This window comes from Apodemus sylvaticus, chromosome 9 (genome assembly GCF_947179515.1).
Source record: "Apodemus sylvaticus chromosome 9, mApoSyl1.1, whole genome shotgun sequence".
Classification (NCBI taxonomy): Eukaryota; Metazoa; Chordata; class Mammalia; order Rodentia; family Muridae; genus Apodemus; species Apodemus sylvaticus.
In genome coordinates, this window is record NC_067480.1 from 10,991,477 (window position 1) to 11,015,220 (window position 23,744).

The following is a 23,744-nucleotide window of genomic DNA, read 5'->3' on the forward strand; positions in this document are numbered from 1 at the left end:
CTAATTCATAGTTAAGATTAGAACACAGATTAGGGCAGTTAAAAGCAATAAATAAATAAATAAATAAATAAATAAATAAATAAATAGCCAATTCATGTTTTGAGGCAAGTAATGGTTTTGTCTCAGTGTTACTGGTTTTAAAGTTACCAGAGTACTTGGTGGCTGGTTCCCAATGCAAACATTTTTTTAGGACAGCTAAGCCCTGCTTCATAGACCATTACCAACCTGCTTTTCAGGTTCTACCCTGTTTTCATCTCGTGGAACTTAAGACCCTCAACAATTCCATGAATTTTTACTCCTCCACTTTTGTGGTTCGTGCTCTCTTTTGGTCAGACAAGCCTTAGCTGAAGAAAAGCTACTCACTGTATAACGAGCAGATTGGTAACATGGGTTAAACCCACTATTTTATATGAAACTATTTTCTATTGATTTAATGTGTGTGTCTTTTCTGGCAGAGCTAGTCACATTACCTAGTAACACATATATAGTTAATATATACCTCTCTTCAAATTTTATCCACTCAAGTATTTAAGGGTCACATTGCTTAGTAAATCCAATGTCAACACTTGGCTCCAGAGGAGACATTTAATTTAGAATTATTTCTCATAGACATCTGAGCCGTGTTTTGAACCATTTCAAATTCTAGTATCTTATTCCAACCACATGAATCATTTCAAAGGAGACCAGGATGTACTTTTGTCTCATTAAAATAGAGTCATTCTTCTTTAAAATAAAGTGGAGATGTTTAAGATACTAAGATGGGTGTGTTCTTTTGATGTGACTTTTTACATTTATATGCGTTTCTAAGGGGGATAAGCAGCTATTTTTTTTCTTTTTTGTCTTCCCCCTTTCAACTGGGATGTCTTAGGAAGCCAGCTGGCTCACTCCCTGATACCTGATAGCTCTCTAAGATTCTTTCCGAGGCTCAGCATTTTCCTCAAGACAAGTCTTGAATTCTCATCTTCCTAAAGATACACATATCCTTTCAAAGGGTTCAGAATGTTTCCTGCAAAACTGCCTTTGTCATATGAGCGCCTATTAGAGCTACTATCAAAAAGGTTGGCTAAAGAAATCTATTCTTCCACAGCAGAGCAAAAAGTGTACCCCGACCGTGCTCAACAGCCAGAGAGGCAGTAGCATTTTAAATGAAAACACAACTTGATTTTAATAGGAAAATCTTATCCTCTGGTTTCTTCACGTTGCCTTCCTTCTTTCTCGAAGCTGGTAAAAGAAGCAGACAGAGGAGAGCTTAAGCGAATAGTCTCAATTTAAACTCTTATACATTAGGAGAGTGACTAGGCTATCAGGTGGTTGGTCATGCAACAGATAACGGTTGTAATTTACATCTGGTCACTCAACACGGACGTTCCTTCAGGATAATTAGGGAAAATCTCCATCATGTCCAGTAACGCCCAGCCTGTGGGAACTGCTCCTCTCCTCTCAAGTCTTCACTCACCCTGACCTTAGATTTTCCATGAAGCTCAGTGCCGGCAGAGGCTTCTGGCAACGGCCCTGCCGGGTGCGGACTGCAGGCCGACCACTGGAGGGCGTCTGGACGCTTCCAAATTTCTCCGAAGCGCCTGGAAACCTCAGGTCGAGCTTTGGAAAGCGAAGGATGGAGACTGGGATATTTGATTTTATGCGTCTAATATGTAAAAGGGAAACGACGCAGTGTTGAGAGGGGAAAAATTAAAAAAGGTAAATTGCTTTCTTTCTTGAGTTCGGCCTTCTTAACAGGCTGTATACACTAGAGAATAAAATAAAAAGCCTGGGCTGCAGGTCTCGCAGCAGCATCGGGTGTGGGGCTCGCTGCCAGGGCGCAGGACCACAGGGGACCCGTCCCGAGGCGCCAGTGCTCCTCGCTCCCGGGAGATCCGGCTTGGCTGGCCTCAAAGGGCCGGGGCCCTGCAACCTCCTGACCAGCCCAGGAACGCATGGCCTTTTTCAGCAATAAAGGCGTTTCCTTCCCTCCTACTATTTCCCTCCCTTTTCTTCTCAAACGGAGTTTAGTTCAAGATATTTATGTGGGGTGTGCGTAGCGAACCAGCCCCAGTATCAGCATGGAAAAGGTGTAAAGTACTGATGGGCTCTCGCGCCGCATTTATCTCCTTCCAGTTGAAGGCTCGCCCTGAATTGTAATCACTTTAAACAGAGATTTCGCCGACTTTTCAAAACGTGCTTTCAGAGCATCACTTTAAAGAAAAGTCCTATTTCCTGCCCCCAAGCCTTTAAATCTCGGGTAGAAAGAGAGGGTTGAAAGGCACGAGAGAGATGCTCAGATTTCCAGATGACCCTGCGCCGGGTAGTGTGCGGCACGAAGAACCGAGCGGAGGTTTACACGAGCCCGGATTTACTTAGGGTTGCTCCAGGCTGTCCGCGCAGACCTCATGTCACCTGAGCGGTTCCAGAAGCAATTTTCGGCTCCCCTTTAGGAGCGGGAGCCAGTTCCTTTTTAATCGAAAGACACCCCCACCACCACCATCACACACACACACACACACACACACACACACACACACACACACTCCTAAGTAAAGAAGATGCCAAATCACTGAGTCCAGACGCACTTCAGCAGCCAAAGGGTTACTGGTGCTGCCGGGCTGGGCTGCGGAGAGGGTGCCTCGGCACTCTCAGTAATTCAATTAGTCAGGTTTCAGGAAGGTGGGGCGGGGGTGCGGGTGGAGGCGTGGGGAGGGAGGAGATGGGGAAAACGCCTCTTTTTCCCGGAGCAAACCAATCAGGTTAGAGAAAAGAGAGGGGGAAAAAAAACCGATCTGTAAGCAAACAGCAGGCCTCTCCCTGACTGGTTACTCCAATCACCCCCCACCCTCCCGAGTAAACTGCATGGAGGGAGGAGGATGGGGGGGGGGGAGCCCACATGACCTGGGCCGCGGAGGCAGCAGCGCCGGCGGCGCCTCCCCCTGCTCGGTCCGGAGCTCACCCCCGCGCTCGCGCCGCCTGCCAGCCCAGCGCCCCGCGCTACACGCCCGGGCGGAGCCCCCCGCCCGCCCACGTCCACGTCCACGCGCGCGGCCTCGCGTGGTGCCGAGGCTGCTGCCGCCTGCGCCGCCGCGGCAGTCGGCTTTACACGCAGGTCATTAACGAGGGGGCGTGCCCGAGGAGATTTTTTTTTTCCCATAAAGCATTTTTTCTCTCCTTTTCTTTCTTTTTATTTTTTTCCCCTCCTCTTTTGCAAAATTGACTTTTCCCCCCTTTCTACTTCTCGCCAGTCTTCCCAACCTCTCCGGGCTGCTCGCGCCGCTGCACTCAAGTTTATTTTCCCGCCCGGGCAGAGGTTTTAGGATTCGGTCGGCGGCTTTCACCTCTTCTACTGCTGTGCCTAAGGAGGGAAGGAGGAGGCAGCTCCGGATCGGGAAGGTTTTCTGATGTAGTCATCGGGGAGGTGCCAGCAGCTCGTGTGTGCTCCCTCTCCCTTTTTTTTCCCCTCCGGGTTTCAAACTGATTGATGAATCTCTACAAGTTGCTGGGGTTGGGGCCGGAGCGGTCGGAGTCCCAGGGACACTTCTGAGAGCTCCCCCAGGGCTCTGGGCACGCAGTGTGGGGGTTCAGCCTCGCTCCCGGAAGGCGAGCGGAGACTGACATCAGCCCATCCCGGACTTGGAGGGCTCCATCCGAAAGTGATTGTTTCCCCTCCCGCTTCCCAGCCCAGCAGTTGGCTTGGCGTCGCCCTGCAGGTTTGGGCATCCCAGCCCCGCCTGGCTGGTTCACAACCTCTGCTCTTCAGTCACTCCGCGGCACCCACACCCGGCCAAGACAAGCAAGCAGGAGAAATCCCCGACTCAGCCAGCGCCCGGAGGTGCCATCTCGCCCTGCCTCTGCGGTCGGACTCCTCAGGGGACCTGCTGGAAGACGGGAAGAGCCAAACTTTTCTTTGAGCTTTTTCGAAGCAAGACCCGCTTCTCCTCTCCTCCTTGCCCGAGCGCTCGGCTGCGGCTTTGGGCAGCTCCAGGACGCCGGTAGAGCCGGTCTCGCGGATCCAGATCGCCACCCTTCTCTGCGCACCTCCGGGTACCGCAGTCCCCAGGACTCCTGCGAGGCTTGCGTGGGGGGATCGCCTGGCCGAGGCTCAGAAGGGAGGCTCCGGACAGCTTCCAGCCTCCCGGGGCTACAAGCGTGAGGACGCCCCCTCCCTCCCGCCCTCCACACAGCGCCCTCCTCCTGCAGTTTCTCTCCGGCCGCCAAAGTAACTTGGAGCAAAGCGGGGCGCACGGCGAGGGCCCAGAGCGGCGGAGGAACCCCGTGCAGACCGCGGCGCCGACACTGAGCCGGGCCCAGCGGGCCGGTGTATGTCTCCCCGCGGCCGCGGCGCTCAACTCCCGGTGACTGTGCAGCGCGCGCCGCCGCCTGCCCCGACCCGCGCTGCCGCCGCCCGGCCCCGCACGCACCTCCCTCTCCCGGGGTGACCGGCCTGCAGCCGCCGCCCGAGACACAGCTCCGCACCCCTTCCCCCGCCCTCGCCGCCGCCACCGCACACACGCACGCGTCTCTCCGTCTTGTGATTCTTCTCCCTCCCGAGCCCTTCAGTGGGGGTGCGAGTTTGTCCCCCCGCCCCAGCCCACTGCCTCCTTCTCTCGCTCTCTCTCCTCCTCTTCCTCCCGCGCTCGCCGCGCGCCTCTCGTCCCTTCATCGTATTTATTCCTATTTATTTGGCGTCCGCTCTCTTCGTCTGCCCCTCTCCCTCCCTCCCCCTGGATCCCCGCTCTCTTCCCGGAGTGGCGCGTCGGGGGCTCCGCCGCTGGCTAGGCGTGATGTTGCACGTGGAGATGTTGACGCTGCTCTTTCTGGTGCTCTGGATGTGTGTGTTCAGCCAGGACCCGGGCTCCAAAGTCGTCGCCGACCGCTACGCCGTCTACTGGAACAGCAGCAACCCCAGGTAAGGTGGCCGGGGCGGGGGCGCCGAGAGCTCGGGCTCCGCGGGCCTGGGCCGGGAGCAGGGGACGCGGCGGCCGGGAGCGGCGCGCACCAGCCGCAGGCAGCGCGCGCCCTCGGAGCCTGCGTCGCCAGACGCCGCTGGCCGCCCGGCGCCGGCGGGAAGCGCTCGCTCCGCGCCGCTCTTTGTTAAGCCACGGCGGCAGGGCCGGCGGCTGCTCGCAATCCCCAGGGCTGCTCGGAGCCGCTGCCTCCGACCGGGTGCGGGGAAGACGCGGGAATGGGCGGGAGCTCCGGACGGGGCCATCGCTTCCCAGCCGGGGAGATTGGCTCGCACCTCCGGATCCCGGCTCAGGGCTTGGGTGCTGATAGCCTCGGGTGCGTACCGCCGAGAGGTCCTCCCTGGAGCCTGGGGGGCGCAGGGCCGGGGCCGAGACCTTGCTAAATAGCATCAAAGTTTCATATTTTGTATTTTAATTTTTTTATTTAGACATAATTCCTTCTTTTACCTCCTTGCGCGCATAGAGAGCGCGCACCGGTTAGAGGGAAGCGAAGGGGGGGTGAGTGGTGGGTGAGTGGTGGGTGAGTGGAAAGCGGAAGCTTTAGGGTTTAATGATCTTTTTAACTGCGACCCCCCCCCCCCTCCCCACACACCCACCCACCGCCAAGTCGGTCTAGGCCCATCGCGCTTGGCGGTGGAAAGGATTCTCCCAGCTCCGGCACCCTCCTTCGCCCCCAATGGGCTTAAGGTGCCAGAAAGTTTGATCGAATGCCGGGTTACGTCACGAGTGCAGAGCGAGCGGCTGGAGTTGGCGAGCTGGAAGGTGGGAGCCTTCGCCCCGGGGCCTGGCGCTGCGCAGCTGGAGGGACGCGCGCGGTTACCTGCGATGGTGTCTCGGAGACCCCAAAGCCTGCAGGCTCGGCGGGAGGCTGGAGGCGGGCCCCGGGGACTGCCCCAGCGCACACTTTGGGCCCTAGCCAGCCTCAGACGCTCTGGACCCGCAGCCGTCCTGGACCCCGGAGAGGGGTCGTCCCCAGCACCAGGCAGACCCTTTCTGGTCCGGGCTGCTCCCAAACCTTACTTTCTCTGGACCGGCAGCCTGGCTCGCTGGGCCCATATCACTCTGTTTCCAGCTGTGGGCTGGTAGTATTGGTGTGTTGTCCTGGGAGGGAAGCAGTGTCGCTTGAACCTAGGATCACCGGTTTTTCTCTGGCTGAAGTGGAAGTTGCGAGGAAAGAGGCAGGAGGCCGAGGACTGAGCCTGCGGTTGTGGCGCATCTAAAGCTCTAGGCAAGCCGGCTGGCGGACGCCTCCAATTCCGTTTCCCACCAGCCCTTTCTAGCGCCTCCAGCCTTCCCTCTGTTACGAATTCAGAGGTTTTCCCGGTTGACGAGGGTCAGCAGGGCTGAAAAGAGCAGATTACTCCAGGAATGCTCAGGATTGCCCATCCTAGGGAGCAATAGCCCCACCCTGTTACTCCAGCCCAGTTTCACCCAAGTAGCCTAAAGTGCCTGCCTAGCACATCCTTGAAAGTTTGCGTTTTTTTAATAATAATAATAATAATAAAAAGATGTCGTGGGAATGGTAATTAGGATGGGAAGCTATTTCCTCTTTGACATGCCACTAGCCACTATTAGGAAAAGAGAAAGAGACGATGGTCTGCCAGAGAATATGCCTTTTATTAAAGCTGACAAGACAAATAGAGCAAGCTTTCCATTTGCAATGGTGTTAAAAGCAAGTCTAATTACGTGGCTTGGGGGTAGGCACCTTTGGACTTTACTGGGCAGCACGCATGAGACATACATCAGTTTATATTTTTATCTAATAAAGTAAAGCCAGTTATTTGAATTTGGGACATTTTGCTCTTCTTGGTTACTCAGAATAATTCAGTGGGATCTTTTTGTCCTGGTACTCATCCATTAGGAAGGTGGCTGGCTCAGTTTGTCTTAGATTTGAGTGGAAGGAAGTATCAGCTAGCCTAGTCCCCCCACCCTCTTCACCTGTCAAACTAGGCTCAGTAAGTTGCTGGACATTTTATCTCAGTTTCATGCTTTTGATACCGTTGTTTGGTTTGAGATTAGCAAATTGATTTTTGTCATAGGTCATGTTTTTTAATAGATCTGCCCTTCCTAAAGAAAACTCTTTCTCTCAGAATGCCGTGGTAGCTTTGAACCTGCTCAGTTATAATCTGTAGACTTTTAAAAGACCAAGAATAGTTTTAAACCAGCATGCTAATTTGAAGGCTATGACAGTACTTCACTATTTGATCATGACCAGTTTGATGGCATCCCAAAAGAAAGAATCGGGGACCTTTCTCAGAACCCACACTTAATATTCTTACCGATTTATGGAGGCCTTTATCACGGTATGTTGTTGCATTAAAACTTACTTGAAAAAGTAGGTAGGGATAGGTAGTTTCAGATTTATTAATTGAAATGTATTTTTTTTAATGCATCAGGAAAAGTCAGTTTAATGAAACCAAAAGGGGCAAATGCAAACTAAGCAATTTCAAAGAAAAGCCAACACTTTGTTACCGAGACAGAAGACAATTTCATAGAACTTGTATGGGTTTATTTAGTACCATAAATTAAATGAACATTTTCATTGACATCATGGGTTTTTTTTTTATTTTATGTGAGACCTGACTTTTGGCTTTCTATAGATGTATCAAGATTTTGCTAAGTTATAAAGTAATAAACGGACTTCAGCCTCTGGAAAATGCGTAGGCAATGCTACATGCAGCTTGAATTCTTGTTTTGACTCAGAAGCTTAGGGAGCACATTAAACTGATGGGAACGGATAGTTTCTGTCCACAGAGTGAATGGAGTAGATTCTGCTTGAAATTGTATTTATTTAGGTTGAAATTAAATCAAATATATCCTGGTCATCAACATTTACTAACTTTGTGTTGAGGCTCTAAGTATCTCTAAGTCTGTTATTACAAGAAAATATAAACTCAAAATAGGGTTCCGGTTAGACCCTGTCTCCTTGCTTGTCACTCCTGGGCAATGGATGTTTAGCTTTTAACTGTTGCTAACTATTGTTGCCTGGATTTATTGAACAGTGAACCTAGTTGATTTTATGCACCGAATTGGCACAAATCTGCAAAATAGTGACTGAGAAAGTCTCACTGTAAATCGGATTGCTACATCACATTTGCCAAAGTGCATCCTTCACCTTTCTCAAATTCGAAGGCTGCTGGAGTTTCACTTAAAATTGTGGACAATCCTCTTTTTTTAAGTGTCTGCCCTGCATTTTGAGCTGTACTGTAAGGGAATCATTTGCGTGATGAAAATCTAACTCGAAAAGGGTTTAACTATTTAAGTTAAAACCACAGAAAGCTTTAAAGGGACTTTAAAAAGATAACTTACAATAATAATATTTTATTTGCATTCCCCCTTGGTAGCTATGCCCATACACATAGACACGGCTTATTATTAAGAACACGTCCTTCAACTTGAAGAGTCCAGTAAACAGTTGGATGCTTCCAACAGATACTCTCTTGTGTATGCAGATATGCGCTTGTGTGGATCCTGAAAAGTTGCTCTTCAGTTTCTCTATTGGCCAAAATGACTCCAGAGTTGTTAAATATATCTTCTGATTTGTATTGTAGATAAGGGAGTAAAAAAAAGAATTGATGACAGTTGCAAATATAACTAATATCAGCTCTCTTCGACCCGTGTTCTGCTAAGGTTAGAATATTATCAGCCTGAGAGTGTATTTCCTTAATATGAATAACATCACGAAGACTCTACTGAGCACAACCAAGTTGGCTTCTGTTGTTGAATTCTTTTTTTTCTTCATTTTTTTTAAAAAGGAACTATATGAAGCATCTCACATAAGAGTAATAGCTCATCATTTAGTTGTGTCTACGTTGAGTTCTAGAGATTTTGGAATTGTGGGTTAGCAGTCCTGAATCCTTCTTCCCGTGAGGGACCTGCGCACATAGCTAAATATAGAGATGTACTAATATTTTTCTAAGATTATTCCCTTGAGTGCTTTTCTTTCAGAATTCAGTGGGTCATTTTAAAAACACCTGAGCCATCGTCAGTTCTGTCATGTATGCCAGAACACTGGCACTGTCCCTTTTCCATTGACGAATAAATGAAGTCATCAAGGTTTAGATGACTTCTAGGAACTAGTTTTGAGGAGAAAGGAAAGGTTTACTTTGACTTCCAGTGGGCTCTCTGGATGAGTTTGTAAAGAATTTCTTCATTTTTGAATTTTAAAAATTGGTAAGGTAACGTTTGTATGTTCAGAACACAAATCTTGTTTAAATAAACGGCATCCTGGGAAGGCTAATTCCCGAGCTTCAGTGGCACATAATGTATCATTTTATTAGCTGTGTTGGGATGGTTTTTATCATTTTGATATTTATATCAGAGTTATATAAGCACTCTACATTAGACTGCTAGTCTGTGACCTTACCTATGTCCATTAATGAGAGATCCGCAGTCTACACTGGCCTCTCCCTCCTCTCCCTTTAAATATAGATATTTTCAGAAGTCTGCTTCTTGGTTTTTGGCCTGCCCCTCCTGGAGTTTTACAGAGTTAGCTTAGCTATTGAGTTTATTGTTTAATCAGCCTTTGTCTGCATTATTTTATACAGCCATACCAAACGATCAGAAAGCATATACTGTCTGCTGTTAGGTGACTGTCGTATCATCGCTGTGTGAGGCAGCTGTCCGACTCATCCAGCATCTCCAATATGAAACCAATGACATTAAACTAGGAGTGATCAAAGACACCAGGACAGTGTTCAGTGATTCACTTCTTCTGCTGTGTGATGTGAGTGGTATTAATCAGGGCACTTTGTCATTGATAACTGGTAGAGCTTTCTGCCTGTGAAAGCAGGAAGATTTAGATGGAACCCTTAGCTATTTGGGGCAAATTAACTTCCTGGATTTTCTGCTGTTTAATCTTGCAAAATACAGGCATTTCATTGCAGTCTCCCCACTGGCCTGGTTTCCTGTTGGACAGCGACCGATAAAGATGGCACCTCCCTTCTCTCCTGTTGCTATGAACTGAGCAAGCTTCCAGCTTCATGCTGGGCCAGGAAAGTGAATGAATACAATTAGTCCTTCAGGAGCCCTGGGCTTTGCTAGCTTGGGAAAAGAAGATGCCAAAGTAACTTGAGAGAGAGAGAGAGAGAGAGAGAGAGAGAGAGAGAGAGAGAGAGAGAGAGACAGACACAGAGAGGAACAAAACATAAGAATGTATTAAAAAGCACAACAGTTTTCTGTATATAGCAGTGTTTGATACATTGTTTATTTTCCAACAGAAACCATTTGCTTAATTTTTGAAGAAGGATCTCTTCTCTTCCATGTCTTTTTCTGACTGTTGTGAATAACCTCTGAAGCTATAAGGGTTCAAAAAGGTATGATCCCTTCAGCAGTGAACCACTCTGTGGCGATTCAGTCCATATTATTGATTTTCTCTTCGTAAGTAGTATATAAACTATTAAAATAGCAGCATAACTACAATATCCATGTTGTAAAGGAAGCCTGTGTTCCCCTGAGCACAGTGGGGAAGGCAGCCCTTGTCCCTTGCCCAGGACAACTCATTCAGATCAGTCTTCTGTACAGAGGGGAAAAATTGTCCTTTGATCAGCTCTGACAAATAACACCTTCATATTCAGGCGTCAAAGCTTCAAAGAAGAGTCCGAGCAACGAGATATTAATACTCAACTTTTAATAATTTGTCTTTCCATAGTGGTCTTTGCCAGACGCCAATAAATTACTGTCTCTTTGAAGGGCCTGATTTATATTTTTCCATTTATATGTTATTCTGCTTCTCAACCCATGTCCTGAGAATGTTTTGTAGAAAGTTTCTTGTGATTAATGTGAACCTCCAGTGTTTCTGAATAGGATATTACTCAATACTAGGAAGTCTGCCTTCCTCCCCCCACTCTTAAACTTGTTTGCATTTTATGTTTTCAAAATGTAGTCAGTCGTGAGCAAGTCAGCACAGTGACCCAGAACCACTTGGTTTAAAAGTAAACATTAATAATGCAAAGTTTCTCCATTGAAATGATCATGCATATTTCTTATTGAAGAGCAGTCCGTGCGCTTTGGTCTTCTTGATGGTCTGTAGCTCTGCCTGAGCTCTCTCTGAAGGGTGACTGTGGAGCCGAAAAATCTGTACGTCAACCATTTGCTTGTAGAAAATTTGTATGAATACAAACTTGATTTTTTTGAGCTTTCTGAATCTAGTTTTCAAACAGCGAACCATATGTTTCAACAAAACATTACTTTGAAATGTTGGAAGCTCAGCTCCTACTGAAGCCACCTAGTTGCTGTGAGACTGTAGCAATAGCTCACCCCGCTTTCATTCAGGTGGATTCCATCATTTTCAATAAGGAAAAATAAACCTTTGTCATCTTTAGACATATCCTTCAACCAACTGACAGTTGACAGGTTGAAGAAAATGTTACTGTCAGGTCTTATTTTCCACTCAAGTGAGGAATAAAAATAGGTTTAGGTGATTTTTTTTTAATGTATTTAAAAGTTACTTCAAAATGGGGGGAAATATTTTTAATTTTTATATGGAAGTCACAAAATTAATCTGCACTGACTTCAGGGAAGGTCAGGGAAGTGCATTTCAAGGGGAGATTCTGAACAGTTAAATTTCCTATGCTTTTACTCTTAAGAAGTCAAATGCAGTTGAATTGATTGTGTATCGCAGGGTGTTTTGATATCGGGTTCTTAAGAGATATGAATTGACATTATTCCTGAAGTGATTTAGCCAGTGACCTGGTTTTCATGACTGGTGATCATGATTTGGTGTGAACTAGGAGTGAGAGCTTACTTACCAATTTGTGAGGTCTCTGTGCCTTCACGCACATGCGTGTAGGTGTTGGACAGTTGTGCTGTTCGCACACAAAGATTGGGCCGTTTTGAGAAATGCCTTTGTTACCAATACTTTTAAGTATCCGTACAGGGTCTTTGATGCATACCCAGGCAGAAGCCCGTGAACATGCGGGAGTTAGGATGAGACCGAAGTCGTATTTCTGCTTTCAGAAAGGCTGGCTCACATCTCAAAGCGGCCATCTTGTTTTAAGGCTGACTTTATTTCTCTCGTGAAAAAATTGTCTGGAAATTAATTCGAATTGGACAGGGCTAAACTGCCAAGTACTCATTTTTCTGTGGGACCCTAAGCTAAGGGACTATCTTATTTGCAAAGCCACACAAATGCTGTCTCTCTATGTTTATTGACAAAGGGATGTTTCAGATAGCGTTAACGTAGTTAGCTGAGGTGCGTTGTGTTTTAATGTTAAATACTGGGCTGTGTGACAAGTATGTGTGACATACTTCTCTCTTTAAGCTTACAATCATTGCTAGTGTCCCTGTGATCACCCCATCTTCGGCTGTTTCTCAACTAAGTAGTTCTTCCTATTGTTTGATATCAGCCCCTTCCCCCATCCCCCTGCAGAAATACACATAATCTTATGTATTATGTGTTAACAGGTATCTTTATGCACTAAGAGGCCAGGATAAAAATGTAGATGCCTCCCCAAATAAAACATTTATATGACTTGAGAAGCATGATCTGAAGTCAGAGCCCAAACGCCCCTCTAAACACAGCATCTCACTTTTTTTTAAAAAATAAATAAGCACTTTCTTTGAGGGTACTAAAAGATAATTATTTCAGAGGCGACACCCATTTGTTGCGGCGAACTCTTGAGAGCCTATACCAGCTGAGTCTGCTATGTTTCCTACCATGTTCTGTATTTCTGGGTACATTTGGAAGAACATGTGGCCTAGTAAACTTTACCAAAAGTTTACACTACACTTCTTGCTGCTGCATCTGTTTGATCGTGTCTGGGAACATCATTATCGTGTATTTCAGTAAAAGCCAAGCCTCCCTAAGATTAATTTCTAAAGTAGCCTGACTCAGTCTGTCTAATTTAAACTGGGCGCTGATGAGTCCCCTGTCTGCTTCAGATTGAAGCAGTAGAAGAGGGGGTTGTGTGGTTATAAATTCAGGCTCAAGTTGGTAAATACGCTGCACGTTTAAAGAGCAGGTGGGCATCTCATGCTTAAAGTCAAGGTCCGAGTTGGCAGAGACTTTCGCACCAGAAAGCGTCCCTCTGGGGTCTGCTGTGTCTGAGGTCTGCTGTCTGCTTCCTTTCCACTGCTAGAGATTAAAATAACTGAGTGTTCAAAGTGACCTTTTAGTTTTAGATGAACGAACAAATACCTTTTTTGGGGGGGGGGTGCGGGGGTAGTTTTTTAAATGTTTCCAAGCTGTCAGAGTTTCCATTTTAAGTTTTATTAGTGACTTATTTATATAGGTTAAAAAGTATAATTAACAATTAGCTCCTGCCCCTTACAATGTAAACATGGAGGGTGAAAGCCTTTCCCTATAGAAAATGTGGTCTTGTGGTTTGAGTAAAATTAAGCGATGGCTTGGTGAAGCCAGTAATTGCAGTACACATTGTTACTCAGGTTTTGATCATGGGAAGGACCATGATACTTGATGCTTCTGAGATGTCAGGGGGATTAGCATTCCGTTGCATTTCCTGAGCTCAGTATACAGGAGACTCAGCCTTCTGAGTGAAGTTTTATAGTGTTTAATTTCATGGGGACAGGTGAGAGTGGGCAGAAGGGCCCTGAAGTAACTCTCAGTGTGGGGAACCGGCTTTTGTATTTAACAATTAGGTTAAACAGAGTGGAGGCAAATGAGCCTGGCCCTCCTTCCATTGTTTCAGAGCAAGAAAATGCAGACAGATGTCGGAATGTGGAAGCAGTGACCTCTGACTCGCACAGCATGGTCACTGCCCTGGCACATAAGTGTCCTGAGCCACCATCGTAGCAAGAGCACTGCTTTGAAGAGAGTGACACTTTGGGATAGAGACCCCGATGCCCCGATTCTGTGGCTCTGTGAGGCTCTTTCCAACTTCAGTTTAAGCACCTCACCCCACCCCCCACCCCTGACCCTTGATGAGAAATGTTTCTCTGGCTCAGAGTTTGGTGACTTCTGGATGTGTTCTCCACATATCCAGTTGGTGCAGTTGCTATAAATCTTTGCTTCCAAATAGTTTTACTCATCCAGTTGGAATCATGCAGAAGGCTAGAGGAAGCTCGGGGACGGCACCTTTCTTCTGCAGCACAGCACTTGCCTGCTTTATTTAGCTAATACTTTTTTTTTTTTTAAAGATAGATGAAAGAGGTGGTTTTGTTAAAGGCCTTTTCTTTTAGTTCCAGGTCTGCAGTCTCTGCCAGTAACCTCCGGGTTCAGACAGACCATGAATGCTTTAGATACTGTGGCATTCAGTGTTTTCTTCATATATTTGTTTACTGTTAGTGCTTCAATAAACTTTTATGCCTATTTCTGTAGTTTTCTGGCAGGGGCTCCATTTATTAGCATTTAGTGACCCAGCACTAAAGAGGGGTGCAGTTCAAATCGTGGTGCTTCTGACAGGGTTTTGTGTCAAACCAGAGAAAATAATAGGGGAATGTGAGCTGCCAAAACGTGTCTCCCAATTACTAATTAATCAGACCAGAAAGGACCTCAGTGGCGAATCTCATGTCTGCCGTGGCAGCAACTCAGGGATGCTTCATCTTAAATACCATGTAAAAGAAGTGAAAGTTAGCCACCCCAGGAAGCACAGCACCCAGAGTGGAGACACAAATGTTAATTGTTTTTTATTTTTAAGGCTGTGAAAGGGGAGACCAAACCACAATTTAAACCTGAATCTTTGTACTCTTCACTGCTGTTTTTAAAACATGAACCCATCCTAAAGAGTATTTCCCTTATTAATAAGCAATGCCTTTATTCTTATTAATATTTTAGTACAAGCAATTTGCTATTCTTGGTTTCAGTGTTGGTGTAGCACTGTACACGTGCTTTATTGTTGGGAGACTTGGGTCCATTTTTAAACTTTCCCCCATACTTTCTGCTAGGCATGCATCTATATTGTGGAGGTTACTGTGACTGGAGGATGAAACCCCCTTTCTCCTACACATTAAAATGTGTGTGTAGACACCCTCTGCTTCTTTTCCAGCCCTGTTTCTTCTGTAGTTGTTGGGCCCGTAATTAAATGCCTGTTATTAATGTATTTTTTTCTATAGCATTTACAATATATAAAGGAAAAGGTCTTGCGTAGCACTATAGCTGTCAAGGGAACAATGAAAACTAATTACACACTCAGCCATCACTGTTGTCAACGATCCTCTTGGGAAGACAATAACATGACGTGTGTGTGTGTGTGTGTGTGTGTGTGATCCATATGTATACACATAGGGTCAGACGTACCTTTTGCTTTGTTTTTGAGCTATATATTTTTTGAATCTAAATAAACTACTGGCAACAAAATGTACACACACTATCTAATTTAGCTAATTAGTTTCAAGAACAACAGTTCTTTGCTGGGGACTCCGCCCCTGACTGCCCTTTCTTCACAATGTAGATGAAATCAGTCAATTCATGTCTCTGAGTTGTCTCATTAATTTAAATATTATTTTGGTGTGGTCTTATAATCAATGCATGTATGTTGTTAATTATCTAATTATTTTGTGAAAACTCTTATTCCCTTACTTTGGATGTTTGTGTCAATATCTGGATGATCAAGAACTAGTCAATTTATTCCATATAGCTTGTTGGAGCTGTTTCACAGTCTTGGCCACTCTTAGATGTAGTTAAAGAAAGAAAATAAAGCAACTCATAGTAGTGTTTCTTCCTTCCAAACCTTTGGAGTATTTGGGAACAAGCCTTTGAAGCAGTTAAATAACAGTGCTTCAGAGTCAGGTCCGAGTTACAGTTGCTTCACAGTATGCTTCTGCTCTGGCCCTGCCCAGAATCAGACACAGAATTGCCTGTGTCTTCTACAAATATTTCACATCGACCCTTTTCCATTTTGGGTGAGTTCTCTCTGTTTGAAGAGAATCTATTTCTTGTATCTCATATGAGAGCCAAATGGGGTGGCGGGGTGGGGGCGGGGAGGATTCAGGAATTTTATATTGATTCGACAATATTTAAAAACAATAACAAAAATTTCACATTAGAGATGTGCTATAGGTATTAGTAACAATATATTCATGTGTTGGAAACCTAGAAGTTATGATTGATACAATATTTACTGAGTGGTTCCATGTGTAAAGCACTGAGAAATATTACCCAAGACTCAGAGGGAGGCAGGCAGCGTCTGTGTGCCTGAGTAATCCAAGGGTTAAGAATTAAGAGTTAAGAATTTTGTGGCTCTAGTAACAGTACAAACTGTCACTAGACAGTTCTATAGACTAGACAGTACTATAAGAAATCTTCATATCATTTCACCTGACATGTGTCCGTAAAGCGTCTACTGTGGGCCAGGCATTGCTCCCGGAGCTGGTGATGTAGCGCTGGAGACAGCATGCCAGCCACAAGGAAGTGTTCATTAGTGCTTTCATGGACCCTTTGTCCTCCCCTAAGGTGCATTCTGAGCTCTTGGGGAATTTTGCTGAACTGCAGATTTTAATTCAGTAGATCTTGGTAGGGGCCTGGTGTCTTGAATTTCTGACAAGTTTCCCAGGGAAACTGCCACAAACACTGTTGTGAGTTCTCTGATTGTGAATGTGGGTGCTCCGTGGTCGTTCGGTGGAAGAGACTCTTTCTCTGGCTTCTTGTAAGGATTTAGAGTGGAGAGTGTTTGTCTTGAGCTTTCTATGGAGTCATCGCTCTGGTTTCTGAAATGGCTTCATATTTATATGAGTGAAAGTTATTTGTCACTTAAAAAGCCTGAAAGGCCCAGACATCCTCATTTTTAGACCTTTCCATGAAATTGCAGACACATAAAATGAAATTGTACATTGAGGGTTATGCTTCATTAAAAGCATACCACTAGCAAGGTCAAAGCTGCGGATTTGAGTGTAAGTCCTCTTTGTAGACAAGCCCCACTCCAGCGAGAATGTTGTTTTGGTCCAAGAAGTTTGAAGAGAATTTTGCTATAAATTTAAAGGATATTTACACACAAACCTTCCCCAAAGGTACTACAAGTAGCAGTTCTAAAAAACAAGCAAGCAAGCAAACAAACAAATAACAGATTTTTGACACTTTGTAATTTAACTCCATGGGGTCAAATGAGCCTAGAATGTTTATTTTATATTCAGCATAGAAGATGAGTACTCCCAGTTCTGTTTCCAATGGCTGACTTTCCTGTGGGTGGCTTTCAGGAGCCTATACTTCTAGCAGAGTAGACTTGGGAAAAAATATGTTCCTGCTTTGAATTTCTACTACTCCAGTAGCTTTCATGAGGAAACTGTCCCTGGAGATATGTTCCTGTGTCAATCGAACACCTCACATTTCTTCTGTCTCACAAATATCAGGTGATGTTTTCATCAACAAGCCAGGAGTGGGATTGGTTAAATTTGGTTATTGGTCTTCTTTTGTTTGTTGCTTTGTCCACTTTCACTTGCTGTGAATACAGTGTTACCATCCTAAGTGAACTCCAAGCCTCTGAAAGATGTTATGAAAAGAAAGATAAAACCTGCTATAAATCAGGTACTTAATGAAAACAAAGTAGCAGGCGAGCATTCCATTTAGCTGGGCTTTTATTTTTACTTACTTACTTACTTACTTACTTATTTACTTACTTAATGTTATTATTGTTGTTGTTGAGACAAAGTCTTATTTTGTAGCTACTTTATAGCTCTGGCTGGCCTAGAACTCGCCTAGCACTCAGAGATCAGCCTGCCTCTGTCTTGGGATTGAAGGCATACACTGCCGCTCCTGTCTTGCTCTAACTTTATAACAGTGTTTGCCAACACTTTTTGCAGTTAATTATAAAGCAGAAGCAAATATCTTCCTTGTTAGATTCTTGATATAATGAATTTAATTAGAATTCTGGGCAGCGGTTTGCAAGAACAATGAGCATCATTAAGAACAGTAACTCAGTGTAGGGCTGTTCATTTGTAAGCACAAGTTCATGTTCTTCCTATGGTGTACATGAGGGTGGTTCTCCGTAGGATCATTGAGGGGAACTCCCATTGTTTGTAGGGTTTGTAATTCTTCTGGATTAAAAGTTTCGAGAAGCATCTGTGGCTGTATATGAGCTAAAGTGACTCTGTAGAAGGGAAGTATGTTGTGTGGTTAGAAGACTTAAATTTAGGAATAAACTATATTTACTGATTAAAGTGAGGGCATGTTTGTATCTCCAAGGAATGGCTTCGTTCAAGATAGGATGGTGCACATAAGTCTTATGGACACCAACAGACTTAGAGTCAAGTAGACTATGACCAGTAGTTCTGACTAGTGTTTTGTTCCCCCATTAAAAAAATTAAACCAATATGTTGAATGTTTTAAAATGTGTTTCAAAGTTATTAAGTGCTTTCTGTCATCATAATAAAAAATTGTAACTGAGTTTTTAGAGGGTGTGTGTGTGTATATATGTATAATTCATTAATAGATTGGAACTGAGATGTTAGGTGTATATGTGTAAATCATCAATAGATTGTAACTGAGTCTTTGGGTGTGTCTCTGTGTGTAATTCATATTCTTTTAAAATTTTGGTTTTATAATCAGATGTTTGGGATACAAGCTTTTTCTGAGCATTATAGAGGCAAGGGCTTAGAGAACAAGATATTTAAAAACATCTAAAGGGCCTGGAGTGAAGGCTGAGTGGTTAAGAGCATTTGCTGCTTTTACAGAGCACAGGGTTCAGCTCCCAGCACCCACACGGCAGCTCCCATCCATCCTCGACCATGGTTCCAAGGGTCCGATGCTCTCTTCTGTCCTCTCTGGGTACCAAGCTCTCCTGTGACACACACACACACACACACACACACACACACACACACATGCAGGAGGAATAACTCTTACACATTACATAACAAGTAAAGCTAAAATCATATTAAGCTGGACTTGCTGATCTCTTAGTATTTTTTGTTAAATTTTTGGATCTAGTTAAATTTCATTGCTGGTGGAGTTATAAGTTCTGTTCATAGTTTCATAGTGGCACATGCTGGATCTCTCATTTTTTATTGCAATAAATACATAGGATAGGTACGATACAAATAATGTCTCCCTCCTGTGAAAATGTAAAAGTATATGAGATCTTTTTTTTTTTTTTTTGGTTTTTCGAGACAGGATTTCTCTGTATAGCCCTGGCTAACCTAGGACTCATTCTGTAGACCAGATTGGCCTCGAACTCAGAAATCCACCTGCCTCTGCCTCCCAAGTATATGAGATCTTAAAATTGCAAAAATGGCGAGTCCACCATATCTCAGTAAGGCTGGGGAAACAGAGGGACTATGAGTTTAAGGGGGACACTTATACTTCATGCCGGTGACTCGCTTTATAAAATTCAACATATCCTTATAAATTACAGATACACATGTGGGGATGGTGGTACATGCCTGCAGATCCAGCACTTGGGAGGCTGAGGCAGGAAGCCGTGAGTTCAAAGTCAGCCTGTGCTAACTAGAGACACCTGGTCTCAAAACAAGCACTATAAACAAAAGTAACAAGTGAGTAACTTCTCAGGAGCAGAGAAACTTACTTTCAAAACATCGTGGAAGAGCTGACTTTTCAAAAGACAGATTTATCAGCATGTGCTGTGCCTTAAAGCTGTGTGTTTTTGCATCTTCGTTTTGTTTCTTAAGAGTTCTCATTACAGTTTATCCTTCGATTTCTACTATAGGAGAAATTCGAGAAAGTGGTACTTATAACATGTCTGCCAGGCTCTGCTCACAGAAAGGCGTTTGGATCTCCTTTTAAAAACTGGTCATTTATTTTTAATGTCCTCTCTTCTCAGTCTGTTATCTGCATTGTTTTCTCTACTTCGGGCTTCATAGATGTAATGAGATATCTCTATCTCAAAGGAGAAATTAATGAATACCGACACCCTCCTGCAGAATGCTTGTATTTCCAATGAGATCTCGGGGTTTTCTGAATCTAAGCCCTACTGCTCCTGCGGTAAGTCTCTTGATGTCTGTCTGCTCAAGAACTCTTGCTATTGTGGCCTTAAAAACTAACTTCCATATTAATTATGCACACATTAACGGCAAGAGCACAGATGGATCATAGCATCCAGCTGAATTTGTCAAGGAACACAGATTTAATCTGATGAAGCCCGAGTAACATCACTGCTAAAGGCCAACTTCCTTGGAGAGCTGTTGGTAGTTATTGAAAGCAGATTTTACTTGATATGTTTATAGTTACTTAGGTGAATAGCCAGTGTGTTCATTATTTGTTCTAAAGTAGCATTCATGCACTTATGAAATTATTTTAGAACTTACTCTTACTTTTAGCTATTCCCCCTCAGACAAAGAAAAGTACTTCAGAAGAGAAATTGTCAATGGGACATCTCTCTCTCTTTCTTTATCTATCTATCTATCTATCTATCTATCTATCTATCTATCTATCTATCTATCTATGGGACACTCAGAAATTTAAGGCTGCTTGGCCAATGGTACCACGCCTCCTGAGGTTATCATTAGGAGCACTGAAACTGAGTGAGCGACCCTTAAGGTTGCAGCAGAACAGAATTCCCTTAAAAGCACACTGCTTTAATATTTAAAAGTGTATTCTCATGGGACCACCCACCTTATTTAACTTTGTTCTTGTCATTACATACCAAAGACTTGACATCCTAAGTTGGAAGTTAAGGTTTGTCAAGAAAAACAGCTTGCCGAAAGTTAAAAAAGTTTAACTTTTTGTATTATTTTTCCTTATAATTTTGGGATATTCTGTTGCTTCCACTCAGTCTTCTCTCTCTTTTTTAAAAAAGGATGTATTCATTTATTTTTATCTATGCATATGTGTGCCTGTCTGTTTTTGTATGCATGTGTGAGTCACTGCAGGGGCCAGAAGAGGGCGTCAGATCTCACGGAGTTGGAGGAACAGGTGGTTATGAGCCGGCTGAGGTGGATTCTGGGAAATGAAGTCCGGTCCCTGGAATTGCAGCTATGTCTGGTTGTTAACGCTGTGCGGTCCCTCCCTTCCTTCTACACGCCCCACCCCCACGCTTATTTTTGCTGTGAAACAAATAGTCAAAAAATTTGACTTATGGGCAAACTTTCCTGTGTTTTGGTTAAAAAGGATCAGCCAGAAATGTACCCTAGGCGGGCTTGCCCAGTAGTTTCTTTCCATGAGAGTGTGTTGTTATCAAGTTGTGTATAACAATCCAGCCATTGCTTAGGATGTTGAAATGATTGGGTTGAATTACATTTTAACTGCAGTTTACTAATACAGTAAACCGTGTTGTAAAGATTATAGCCAGCACGGTTCATGACTTTAGAGAACTGTAACGGAATAGGTGATTCTACTGTGTCCTCTGTTCCTATATTTTGGAGGGAAGGGTGGTTTGAGTTCTTGGTGTTTTCTAAGGCTAAATTGTCACCACATTTTAGATGTTCAGAATGTGGAGTATGATAACTTGCCTCTCCACGAAATTGTCACAGATAACTTGGGCTGGTTGTGCATCCCTTTGTGCTTATCATTAAACTCTGGACTCTTATGCTCCGTCTCTATACACGTCCTATGAAATGAGGTTTGGATACGTGATTAGATTATAAAGTTAACACAGCTCACTTATTGATTTGGGCAGAATCTAACCACTGCCATTGGCTAGAGCAGGCAGCCCTGACTTTGTTTTATAGGTATATAATGGAAATCTGTAATGATCTCGTAATTTTTAGTAAGATTTCCTAACTTACTATGGTTTGATGCTGTGAGAATTGACCCTGCATTATAATTTTAAAAGCCTTAATTTAGCTGAGGAATTAAACATATTTAGAGTTGAGTAGTTTTGCTTTTTATATGTAGGGTTTCTTCATATTATCTCAACAACATTGACTCTGTAACTAGAGCCACTTTGTCCCCAGAAATAATGACTCTGAGACTTCTTTATGAATAAGTACTTAGGCCAATAGCTTTGGCTGTGTTCCCTGACTGGTGCATATCTCAATTATCCAGTTTATTCTGTTCTAAGGGTGCTGTGTGGCTGGTTATCTCCACCTCAGTTTCATGTGTCTGTCTCCTCCTCAGAGTTTGGGGCGAATCTCCAGTCCCTAACTATTTTCCCAGAATTCCTCTCTCTCTCTCTCTCTCTCTCTCTCTCTCAGATGTCCCACCTTCTAATCTTGCTAATCAGCTCATTGGCTAATCAGTCTTTTATTGACAGGTGATGCTTCCATTCAATTCAAGAGATTGTCTCCATGTGACTCCACTGTAATATGATGGCCAACAACTCCCTTTTTATCTGCTTCTTCATCATAAGCCACCTCCAACGGTGGGAAAGGAGTGTCTATGATGTTCTAGCCACTCTATTAGCATCCCGGTCACTCTTCTCCATCTATGGCTGAGACAGAAGACATTGTCAGGAGTGTTTCGCGTGGCATACCATTTGTTCTTGAGTCTGGTAATTACAACTTCCCTTTGAGACACACTTGGATTGACAGTGGATAGAAGATCTGGGTAGAAAAATGAGTTAAGGAGGATAGTTAAAGGGTACCCACAGTCCTGCATGGACATTCTGAGCAGAAGAGGCAAACATTGGTAAGCTGCAGGTGCTTGTTAGGATCAGAGCTCTGCTCACAGAATTAAGTGGATTTTCAGTACAGCCCGATTTGGAGTTTTAAGGCTGCAGTAATCACTGTTGGAAGACAACTGCTTTTTTTTTTCTTGTTATAAATTGCTAGTTAGTATTGAAAGTCTAACCCGTTTTATAGAAAATCCTCCCTCATTTTCTCTGAGAAAGTGGCTTGGACAGTAATCTATTTACTCATCTCTGCACCTCTCTTCCCTTTTGTGAAAAAATAAAATTTCAAAAACCTCTAGGGACTCCCCACTGTTGAGTTCTGCTTGGGAGGAGAGTTAAAACAGTGGCTTCACACTGAAGTAAATATTGACCAGGGCTGCGGCTGAGCCTTGTTCAAAGCCTCCTATTGTTCCCCCTTAGTCAGCACTCTAGCCCAGCCTGGAGTGTGCATGTGTGCAGGAGAGAAGAAAGACTGTGGAGGGAAATGAACAGACCCACAGCTGAACCACAGAGCCGAAAGAGAAGCTGGCTACAAAGCCAGCAGGGGCTTATGCTGGGTTGCAGAGAATTTAGGAGCCTGAAGTGCAGAAACACTGGCTGTCTTGTCTGACGAGGCGCGTCCAGCAGACACGAAGCTGCTTGTTTGGGTGGGTACAGCTGGTCTCTGAGCGCAGCCTTCTTGGCGGTGATGCAGCCTTTTCAGGGCAACATTAAATGTAGCTTTGGGGAGAACTCGAAAGAGAAATTGATAAGTCTGGATTCCAGAATAACCGTTCTCCCTTCCTGGTACATGTACGGAGGCTCTGCTGGCCTTCCTGCCTTCAGCTGTCACATTGGCTTACACACTCTCCTGGGTCTCCTTCAGTACCATGGCATCCCTGAGGTATCAGATGGGTGAGTGACAGCCATATGCCATTTGAATGAAAGTTCTGGAGCAGAGTTTTTCTTAGCGTATGAGAAATTTGAACTTTTTCTTAAGATACCATTTAGATAGAATACAGATACTCTTGTTTAAAGTGAAGAAATGTGAATAAAAGCTAAGTCAATTTTTTTTTAATCTTTTAATTCAAGAATCCAAACAAACAATTGCCTAACTTATATTCTAGTGAAAACCATCTTGATACTTTTACCATCTGGAAAGTAAACAGGAATCTTAAAAAAAAAAAAAAAAGAGGAATCCTCATACACCTTGACTGTAAAGTCATTTTTAATAAATATGCTCTGAAAACCAGTGGCATAACATGAAGTTTTCATCTCTGCTGATATGAACCACACAGATCTCCGTGATGTTTTGGTGCGAGCACATCCGTGCTGAAGGGCACACTCAGGCAAATACCAGGACGATTAGAATATTCATTAATTGCCAAGACAATCACCAAACTGTTCTACTCCACTA

General features: G+C 44.2%; 1 protein-coding gene across 2 annotated transcripts in view; it reads left to right on the forward strand.

The window, feature by feature from the left end:
• The first annotated feature begins 3,108 nt into the window (after window positions 1-3,108).
• Window positions 3,109-23,744, forward strand: part of Efna5 (ephrin A5) — a 283,384-nt gene continuing 262,748 nt past the window's right edge. For both annotated transcript variants that reach the window (XM_052193522.1, XM_052193523.1), the window contains exon 1: window positions 3,109-4,894. In XM_052193522.1, coding sequence (XP_052049482.1) covers window positions 4,770-4,894 — 125 coding nt within the window. In that variant the 5' untranslated portion in view covers window positions 3,109-4,769. The remainder of the gene's footprint in view (window positions 4,895-23,744) is intronic.